Genomic DNA, 10759 nt, shown 5'->3' with positions numbered 1-10759 from the left:
TCAATTGTGCTGTTCTGTGCAGGGGCAGGCAGGGTGTCCATGAGCATAACTGAGCTGCTTGTGTGGGGCTTGGTAAATGTAATCATGCCAATTTGGTAGACTTATCTATTTGTTTATTTAATCTGAGTATGTAACCTTAAATGCACTCCAGTTTCTTTTCCTCACCAGTGCCTTTTTAAGAAGGAAATAGCCTGTCCAGCTTCCCTGAAAGGCTTTAAAAGTCAGTTGCTTTTGCAGAATGATAGAATGGGTGGTTGGAAAGGACCTCTAGGATTATCAACAGAGGGTCCTCAATAAATACAGAGGATGCTGGTGTGATAAACTGCAAGGTGAATATTGAAGAGCTGGTGGATTCTTTTTCCTCTAGGAATTTCCCCACCTTGGCAAACATCGAGAGGAAGAAGGCAATGCAGATGCAGAAGGAGGAAAGGGGAGAAGTGCTGACTACCCAGCAGTTTGGGTAAGTGCCCTGAAACAAGCTTGTTCCTTTCTTATTCCTCCTGATGAGGTCAGGAGAAGACTCTCACTGTGGTCTCCCAGCACTTGCTGCTTCCCCTGCACACAGGATTTAGCTGCCCTTGAACAGAGGAAGGACATTTGTTCAACTGTAGCTGTAAAGTTCTTTTTGACAGGGCTTGGTTGTCCACTAGAGTTAAATGAAACAATAATTGTGTTAGAAATCTAATGTTCTTGCTGAATTCTCCACTCTGGCTTGAGAAAACCACATCCTAGTGGTCACTCTTTGCTTTTCTCTCCCTGATATTGTGAATTACTTTTCAGTGTGATCCTTGTTCTTTTCTCTTCCCCTCAGTCAATGTTACACTGAGCCACCTAAATTCATTAACTCTACTCAGGGCTTATGGGGAGACTTAAAAAAAACAAAGTTATAACATTCTATGCTCCTGGAGTTTCACTGGCTTAAACTAGACTGAGCTGGAAGGCAGGAGCAGACTCAGTTTTAAGGGGCTTTTGCTAAATCCTGTTTGCTGCTGCAGGGAAGTGAAGCTGGAGTTTGCCTTGTTGGGTTTGAGTTTTGGTTTTGTTTCTTTTTAAAGGGGATGACATCAAACTGAAAGTTCCCCCAGGGTCCATCAGTTGAACCAGAGCAGAGTAGGGTTTGTGTCAGGCTAGTGTGATTTCTTACATGGTGACAGTGTAAGTTACCTTCCTTCAGAAGGACCCAACACTTACCCACCCCCTCCAACCAGTTGCCCCTCATGGCTTTGCAAGGAAAGGTTCACAGAAGGCTGAAGTAAAACTTCCTTCAAAGGATCTCAAGTTGCAGAAGTGCTTTAGACCCAAGGAACCAAGCCTGGGCACTGGGACTAAACCTGCAAACGTGTAATGCTGTGTTTGGAGAGTCCTGGGAGTGAAGATGAGTTTTGCTTGTCACAGTAACAAACTGTTGGGTGTCTACAGGTTTATTTGGAGGCATTATGTAGGACCCAAATGTCCATCAGCAGTTCCACCCTGTTACATTTGGTAGGAACTTTGTATCTGGAAAACTGTTTGGGGAAAAAAAACCCTGAAAGTTGTAGGTTGTTTGCTTTCCCTTGAGCTGTGGTTGATGTTAGAAATCCCTTGTTTCTCCTATCCCCTCCCTGAGCTGCTAGCACTGTAGACTTGATGAACTGTCCAAAAATTTGTCATTTCTGCTGTGTGTATCAACAGGAAAGATTCTGGAATTGGTGCTTATCTGGCAAATTTACTGATGCGTGGGGCAAAAATAGAATACAGCTTGTTCTCTGCAAGCTGCACTGTTTGAGCAAATAGCTCAGGGAGATTGAGGAAGGATTAGATACTGAACACTTCTCCAGGGCTTCCCATTTGTGGTTCTCTGGAGTGTTTTACAGCAGCTCATTCTCAGCATCCTGGCGTGTGAGATTAGAGAGGTGGAGGGACCACTTCAGGGGCCTGGCTGGTGTCGTGCAACAGCTGATTAGTGGCTCTTCAGCCCCTCTGAACAGAAAGTGAAGAGTAAAATATCTTTCACAAGGGGAAGGCAGATGCCAGGGTGACGTTTGTGGGGATGTGTTTGTGACCTTGGGGTTTCTTTCCAGGTGTTTGAGGCCCCAGAATGTTCTGTTTAACCCTTGATCAAGGACAACACCTCTAATTCGAGCCTATATTTGCTCAATTATCTTCTAGGTTTTACAACCACATCCTGAATTTAGAGCCTGGGGGTACAAATTCAGAAATGCAGCTCTCTGGTTAGATGGAGTTGAATTATGGGGGCTAATATTAACTTCTTGTTGTGGATGAGAGGCTGATCCACAGGAAAGTGGTGGCTTGCCTCTTGAGCCACTGGATGATGCTATTGGGGCTGAGCAATTGGTATTAAACACTGTCATAAAATGGAGAATTTAATGTGGGTTGTTGTGATATAAAGCCATTTCAGATGTTATGGCAGTCCCTGTTCTGCTCTCAAGGACTTGTTAGGCTGGAAAGATAGGAAAGAGGTATGCTGGTGATGGGAATGTTTCTGCCCAAGCAAGATTTCAGGGGTGCCAGACATTTCACACAGCACCCCAGGGCTGGAGAGTCAGAACTGTCAGTGTCTAGGGAGCATCTCTAGTCAGGGAGGGTCTCAGTGATACACCCTGGGAAAGAGGTGAGGAGGAAGGTGACCATTTGCCCTGCTTTTAGTCTCTGCTTTCTTTCCTCACATCTTCCAGTGGCTTCTAACCTGGTTCCTTGGTGAGCAATACACCCATGAGGCTCTGCTTGAAGGTGCAGGACTCTAGAGCCAGGGATGAGTTTCAGGAAGAAGTTCTTGCTCATGTATGGCATTGACTCCAAGGCTGACTGGGAGCTCTGCCATTCTGTGGGTGAGGCTGAGGGAGGGAGTCCTGAGCTGCACTCTTCCTGGGGCTCATTCAGAACAGCAGATCTTGTGTCTTTTGTGGTCGTAGTGTTTAGCTGCAGTCTTATTTTGCTGAATGAATCTTAGAATATCAGGTTGGAAGGGACCTCAAGGAGCATCTGGTGCAGCCTTTCTTGGGAAAAGCATGGTCTAGATAAAAGGAGGCAGCAATCTCTTCAAATTTTAAGATTTGAATCTTAAAAGTGTCCAATGTTGGGGGTTTCACCACTTCTCTGGAGACATCATTCAAATGGCTGATTGTCCTTGTTGTAAACAATTTCTCTCTTGTGTCTAAACAGAATCTCCCCAGGAGTAACTTGGACCCATTCCCCTCATCTTCCCCATGGGACTCCTTGTAAAAATTGAGTGTCCATCTTCTTTGTAGCCACCCTTTAAATAGTGGAATTAGATTGTGTGAAAACAGGTATTTTTGGGGAAGTGTAGGTTGTCCCTTCTGTATTTGCTCTTCTAAATCACACCCATTTTTCTATCTATAGACTTTCACAAGAGTTTAAGCTTAACTTAATTAATGAAGGGAATATTTGTGGACTTCATGACGTGACATGAAAACCCCATCCTCACCCTGAGGAACTTAGCCCATGTACCCTCTGCCTTGTGAAAAGATAAATCATGAACTTAAAACTCTTCATTCAGGTTCCAGCTTTGTCACGTTGTCCTGCTAGTGAGCTGTGAGTGCCTGTCTGCTCTGTCACCACCTATTAGCTGAGCTGGAGTAAGTCCTGACATCAGGCTGTGTTGCTGAACCTTAAATTTGGGTCTGAGCTGTCTGGTTCCATCCAATGATTTTACTCTTGTCGTTTGCCTGAGCTTTGTGTTTCTGTTCTCCAGCAAAATGAAGGGGATGTGGAAACCTTCAGGGAATGAAGGGAGGCCTTGGCAGCAAGGAAGACAGAGGAGAAGACAGAGGCACCCACTGTGGAAGAAGTTCAGTGAGAATGGTGGTGATCAGAATGTACCTACAACTCAAAATGAGGCCAGTGGACCAGAAAACAGCCCGTGGGAGAAGGACCCTGAGAAAGAACATGCTCAGGCAGCTCAGCCAGATGTGAAGGACGTGGACCCTCTGAGCCTCCTGGCAAATGGTGATGTTGGTAAGATGAGGGAGCTCAGAGAGCTTTTGTTCTAGGTAATGCTGCTGAAGTGATCACCAACCTTTAGTGGAACTGCTGACTTCTGGGGAGAGCTGGAGACTTCCAGAAACATGTAAACTCTGCCCTTGTGCAGTTAGCCCCCTGCCCTTGTGCAGTTAGCCCCCTGCCCTTGTGCAGTTAGCCCCCTGCCCTTGAGCAGTTAGCCCCCTGCCCTTGTGCAGTGAGCCCCCTGCCCTTGTGCAGTTAGCCCCCTGCCCTTGAGCAGTTAGCCCCCTGCCCTTGAGCAGTTAGCCCCCTGCCCTTGAGCAGTTAGCCCCCTTTCAATCATTTAAAATAGGAGAGCTCTCTCTGTAGGCAGAAGATGGATCCATTAACACAAGGCTTTGCAGGATTCTTGAAGAAGAGTATGGGGGAGCCTGTTTTCATACCTTCTTTTTGCTAACAAAAAATTTGCTGTGTTGTGGCAACAGGGGCATCAGCTTGGGAATAGCCCAACATCCCTGTGCCCAAATCCTGCACTCTGGAGCTGCCTTTTAAACTGAAGCTTCTGTAGGGAGAGATCCTGGTTCAGGACGTGGTCTTCTGAGAAAATTCCCACTGTGGTTATTGTCAGAGTGGGGTGAATGCTCTGTCTGGAGGAAATGGGGTAAATCTGGCATTTCAGGGAGCTTCTGTTGTAATAGGCTTGGCCTGTGATGGGGGAAACTATCTCAGTAGTCTGGAGGTCTTTGAGATACATGTGTCTGACTGAGTTCATTCAGCACGTGTTGGTAGGAGGAGCTAAAACCATTAGACTTGGCTGAGATACAGTTTGGAAAGAAGCTGAAATACAAAAGTCATTGAAAAGGAAGAAAAATTCCTGTTTGGAAAGGCAGACCCAAGAATATTTAAGATTCTACCAGCATTCACACAGGGAAAATCTTAGCAGGCTACTGTGTCTTTCTGATTTTTCTGTGAGAATTAGGAAGCATTAAATCTTATTCTTGTCAAAAAATGCTTAATCTGAAGAGGAGAAGATGTTGGGAATCAGGATATATGTGTGTGTCTTAGGTTTGAAAAATAACCACACTGGATGCTTATTTATCTTAGGTTTGTATCTTTTGAAATACATTCCTAGCTCTAAATCAATATTGAGCTAACAAGCTAAAGAGGATTTCAGGGCATTAAATGGAGCACATCAATTTTATCTTTGTTTTAGCAGGTAATTTGCCCTAATAATTTTATTTTACTTGTAATCTCCTGATCAGGAATGCTTTTTTTTTTATCCAGAACACTTAGCTGGGAGAGGCAGCAATGGGAAAGTGATTTGAGCCTCAGGGAAGTGATGCTGTAGGAACTTGAGGAAGGAGAGGACAAAAAAGAGCATCTGAGTTGTTTTAAGTGTAGATGCTGAAAGTTTTGCTTGCTAGTCAGGGTTTTGGAAGTGCTGCCTTGAAGCCTGAGTTCCATGTTACACATTCTGCCATAAATCCTGTGCAGGAGTCTAAAGATGCACTGGCTCAGGTTTCTAAACTCACCTGTAAAAGAAGAAAAGCTTTTTAAAGAATAAAGTACTTGAACAATCAAATTCTTTCTTTAAATGCTATTAAACAGCCCTTTGTGTGGGTTTGAAAACAACAGCAGAATCTTCAGATATTTAGGACATGAAAATAAATGGATTTCCTTGTGGCAGTGAATTCCTTCAAGTCTCAACATTTTTTTCTTTAATTCTGTTTGGTTTTTGCTGTATTATCTAATTTCCTTTTGATGCTCTCCATGGGTGTGTGTTCTCTGAAGCATTGCTCCTCAGGTGTTTTGTTATGTGTGGTGTTTTGGGGTGGTTTTTTTTTGTGAGCATGTCTTCTTTCCACAAGAAAGAACCAGAAAGCCCAAACTCTTGTTGAGGAAACATTTCCAGGACTGTAAACCAGTGGTGAGGTGACTTTGCCACTGAATATTTGTAGAGGGAAGGCAAATATGGGGTTTTATGTCCACAGGGTTGAGCAGTGGTGCCCAACATCAGGCTTGGGCATGAGGTGGGGATTCAGCTGCTGGAATGCTGGTGGAAAAATCCCTCTTGCCTTTTCTCTCCCTGCAGAATCTGACAAGGATGAAGCATCAGCTGAAGATGGGAAGATGGGGCTGACTGTTGTTCCCAAGCAGGTCACCCCTGCCTTGAGTTCCTTGTTGGCCAACTACGGCAGCGCGTCCGACAGCGAGCCCGAAGGTGGGTGGGGGGCACGTCCTCTGCCCTTCCCCTCTGCCCTGCTCTGTCTCTCTGCTGCTGTGGGCTGCAGGCAGTGGTGCAACCTGACCACAAACTGCTTTTCTTTGGGAAGGGTGGGGTGCTTCACCTCTCCTGTGGGTGATTTTTGTCCAGCCCCTGTGTGTTTACAAATCAGAACCTGAATCGTACTTAAAATTTCTTGAGGATTAACTTTTAAGGGAAATCAAAGATGCTGCAGAAGAAAATGCAACGTGGAAGTTGTGGCTTACATAGAGTGAGGGTGGTGAAGTGATGGCAGCTCAATGGCTGTGTCTCCTAAACACTTGGCTTTGGAGATGTCTTCTGACCTCTGGCCTGTGTGCCAGTGCTGTAACTCAGAGCTGCCTTTTACTTGTTGGGTTTTTTTAGGCTTTAACAAGCTTCTGTGTGTACCTGTATAAGATGCCATCCAGGGGTGTTTTGGCTGCTCTGTGTACAGATCCTTTCCAGTTTATTTTCAGTGCCAGTGCATGCTAGTGCTGGTGTAAGCCATACTTGAAGGCAGGCTGGGAGAGGAGTAAAAGGATGTGCCATTATTCTGCTCTTCTTGTACCCCCATTACTCCCTCCTCCCAGTTTTGATCACTAACTGGGGCTACTGGGTGGGCCATTACTTGTTCCCAGTATGGTGCTGGGTGCCTGTCTCTGAGAGCACCTGGACAGAGTGCAGCATTTGTGCAGGCAGATGGTTCACAACAGTGGCTGTATCCCCTTGGCCTGTGCTGCACCTGATGCTTTCCCCAGCTCACCCCAGCCCTACAGCACACCTTAGAAAGCCTCAGAGTTTCCTGAAAGACTGAGAGGGTTTGTTGGGTGTTTTCTCCTACACTCTGCTTGTCTTTCCTCAGCAGAATATCCTGGGCTGAAGGGGATACATAAAGTGTCTTTATCATTGAATTTTCCAAGCCTTTTTTCTCCTATCTGGGGAAAAAATGGCCTGTCTTCAGTCTTGCCTCAACTCCTCTTTGGGTAGTGCCAGGAAAGAGCTGTTATGCTTCCCCTGTGAACTGATTTCCATGTCCTTAACGGCTTTTCCCACAGAAGGCTGCTGGGTGTTGCAATAAAACTTGAACTCTTTCATACCTGGATTTGGTGCTTCTCTGAGTGTACACATTGGTGTGTGATAATAGAACTGCTCCTTGCTTTTGCAGGTAGTGCTGTGCCTTACTTGCCCTCAGTGGCCTACCCAAAGTTAGAATCATAGAATCCTTTAGGTTGGAAGAGAGCTCCAAGATCATCAAGTCCAACCATTGAGCCATTAGGGCTCTAAAGTCCTCTGCTAAAACAGAATCAGAATCTGTCAGGGCTGGAAGGGACCCCAAGGATCCCCCAGTTCCAACCCCCCTGCCATGAGCAGGGTTTGAAAATTCATTCAGCCCTTACTACTATTTTTTCTTACTCTATTTCCTTACTATTTCTTACTATTTTTCCTTACTAGATATCCTTTTGTGCTGCAGGATTTCAATATCTTGTTTTCCTTTCTGTGAATATTTATAGAGACGACTTTTTTTTTTGGATTTTAAAAGAAACCCCAAACCAAACCAAACCCTTCCTTCCTCCAAGTAAACCCTTGAACATCTTCCCATCATGAGCAAGAATAGTACTAATGAGCTGCCAGTGCATGGGGATATAAGCACCTTAAAGAGGCTTTTAAGTCTGAGATGAAAGTGTGTTCTTTTTCTTTAAGAAATCCCTGTCAAGGCTGCGACGAAAGCTGAGGAAAACCAGCCTGCTCTCAGAAGTACTCCTCCAACCACCTGCCTTCCTCAGAGCCCAAACCTGGATCAGAAGGAGCCCAAAGGTGCAGGCAGGAGGTTGAGGAGCTCCAAGCCCAACCCACGTCCCCGCAGAGGGGCTGGGGGCTGGGGCAGGAAGACGCTGCCGAGGCGCCGGCCGACTCTGCTGGAAATGGTAATGGGCTCAGTGCCCAAAGAGTGCCTCCTGTAGAGGAGCAGTGCTCCCTGTGAGCAGCTCTCCCTCTGGGGAGTCAGGCTGTTAGCAGAGGTGCTGTCTGGTTTCACGTGGGGAAGGTGCAGCTGCTTAGAAACACCCTGGTGTGCATTCAGGTGGTGACCGACTTTGGTGAGCAAGAGGTGGCAGCTTCATCATGTGCCTTAAATGAGTGGCATAAAGGCCAAAACTTCTATTCCTCCTTCACTGTGGAGGTACCCAGTAGGTTTTGGTTGTGATTTACCCATCAGCCTTATTCTGCTCCTGTTCCCTGTGTTCCTGGCTTTGCTCTTCAGCTGCCTCCCTCAGTCTGAGGAGCACATGGTTTAGTCAGATGCAGAGAAATCTTATTGAGAAGGGTGTTGGTGACTTAAACTGTAGGGTGCTGTTGAGCTGCAACCTGCACAGGCAGAGGATTCTTCTCTGCAGGCACATTTAGATCAGTCTGAGGTGGTTTCAGTGCTGAAGGGACAGCACTGGTACCTTGAGGAACAAGTTGGTACCTCAGAATTGGAAGAGGTTTGCAGGGCTGAGTCCAAGGTGTTACAACTCTGTTCTCAGTACCAGTGCAGAGCATCCTATTTGGAAGCTTGGTGGTGTTTAAACAAAACTCTGAAGCTTTTATTACCTTCACTACTCAAAAGCAGCATCAGGTAGGTGGGCTACCCTTGTGATTCTATCAATAGCCAGCATAAAGCTCCCTCAGCAGGGGAAAACCTGCTGTGGGCAGAACAGAGGAGAAAACAGGGTGCCAGGGACATCAGGGCACTGCAACAGCACAGGATGTTTAGGCAGGAGATACCTGATAAGGCCCATCCCTTGGTTGTCCTTTTAGCACTTGTTACCCTTGCTGCCAAGATTTGGAGCTCCTGGTGACTGAAAAGGAAGTGTTTGCCCTTTGTGTAGCTCCCTGAGCATGCAGTTGTCTTTATCTCTTGCTCTTCAAAGTTGTTGGTGATCAAAGCAGTGAGGGCTCTGGAAAAAAAAAAGTCACTTGAAGTCCCACATGCTGAGAGAAGCTGGCAGAACATTGGAGACCTGAATTGTAGCTTGCCAGTGTAGTGTATTTTAAAGAATTCTATTTTGGTGGGGTTTTTTTGGCCTTTTAATGTTGCTCAGAACTGCTGTTAAAGGGTGGGGACTGTGGCTGTGAATCCCAGAGGAGTGCCTGAGATTTGCAGGTAGGGGAAAAAAAAGTCCTGCTAAGAATTTGTCCAAAAAAGTGAGAATTAGAATGAATAAGGAAGGATATTATATCAGTGAAATGATGCTTTAAAAAAACCCCAAAAGGGTTTGTAGGGGAAGAGCTGCAGAGGGCTGTTGGCAGCCACTTGGCAGTGAGGTTGGGTGCTGCTAAAATGTGAATTGTAGCCACAGGCAGCAATGGGTGTTCAGCCATTCTGTGTGCTGGCAAGATCAAGAGCTTCACTCCACTGCTACCCACCCCTGTGTTAAAAAATCCATCACAGAGTTGGGGGGGGTGATGGTGCATCCCCTCTGGGCCTTTATTTGGCCATTTGGGAGTTGAGCAGTTGCCCAAAGGGCAGCTCCATCCCTGCTGCCTCCTCTCTGGATGCCAGGTCCCACCTCTTTGTTATGTCAGACTTTTTGCTGACCCCATTCAGTTTTTGACACACATGCTCTAAAAACAAATACCACAAACATCCCAGAACATGCCCCTGCTAATTGCCAGGTTCATGTTCTCCTGGCTGGTGAGTTGAAGTGATGAAGGGTCTGATCAATGTGAGATTGAGGGATCAGGGAGGGCACAGCAAGGTCCCCCCTGGTCACCCTGCCCAGCAGGCTGGGTGGTGGTGGTGCTGCCAAACCTGCTCACTGGCTGGCTCTGCCAAAGCACCAGCAGTCAGAGTGTGTGAGAGCTGCAGGGGGATGGAGGGAAATGTGGCTCATCACCCTCTCTTCTTTCCCTGCAGCTGCTGGCCCAGGACATCAGACATGAGAGGAACGTGGTTCTGCAGTGTGTTCGGTACCTCATCCAGAACAACCTCTTTGGGCTTGCTTCTAAAACAGAGACTGACCCCTCCTCCACAGCTACAGCACAACCCTTGGTGGACAAACCTGGGGAATCCAACTGTTCTTCTAGCTCTGACCTTCAGCTGGCAGGAGGAGGAGGAGGAGGAGATGCACTATTAATAGCCCAGGGTGAGGAGCCACCCGTGGATCAGACGCCACAGATGGTTCACTTGGCAGATGAAGACACGTGGGAAACCCCACCAGTTGGGTGTGAATGAGCCCTGTAGAGGATCTCTGCTGTGAACAGACAGGCAGAGGCTCATCTGACTTTTTGAAAGATGCCAGTGCAACAAAATAATGGTCAAAGTACCTCCTGAGAGCTGTTCAAACCACTTCTGCCCACGGTGGCCAGCTCCTTGGGAGAAGAGCATCCACCTTGAGTCATTTCCTTGCCTCGTGGCAGAAAGGCAGCAGTGGCACAGGGTTTGACTTACCCTAGAGTAGGTGCAGAGCTCCACTTTCCAGCTCCAGAGCTCTGAATTTTTCCCTCCTTGTGAAATGTGTGTCAGTCTGTCAGCAGAGCCAAGTGGTGGTGGTGTAGAATGGATCTTCCTCC

The 10759-nt window shown here is 46.7% G+C and overlaps 1 protein-coding gene across 1 annotated transcript; it reads left to right on the top strand.

Moving 5' to 3' along the window:
- Window positions 1-367: 367 nt before the first annotated feature.
- Window positions 368-10421, top strand: NUFIP1 (nuclear fragile X mental retardation protein interacting protein 1; the record flags this gene model as incomplete). The annotated part of the gene is made up of 5 exons (XM_008936997.1): window positions 368-460; window positions 3713-3975; window positions 6053-6181; window positions 7907-8130; window positions 10104-10421. Coding segments are annotated over 5 exons (1027 nt in total), but the record flags the coding sequence as incomplete, so codon positions are not given.
- Between the last annotated feature and the right edge of the window lie 338 nt (window positions 10422-10759).

The sequence above is a fragment of the Merops nubicus genome, unplaced genomic scaffold (assembly GCF_000691845.1).
Source record: "Merops nubicus isolate BGI_N331 unplaced genomic scaffold, ASM69184v1 scaffold11390, whole genome shotgun sequence".
Lineage (NCBI taxonomy): Eukaryota > Metazoa > Chordata > Aves > Coraciiformes > Meropidae > Merops > Merops nubicus.
This window is presented reverse-complemented; position numbering and strand designations above follow the sequence as displayed.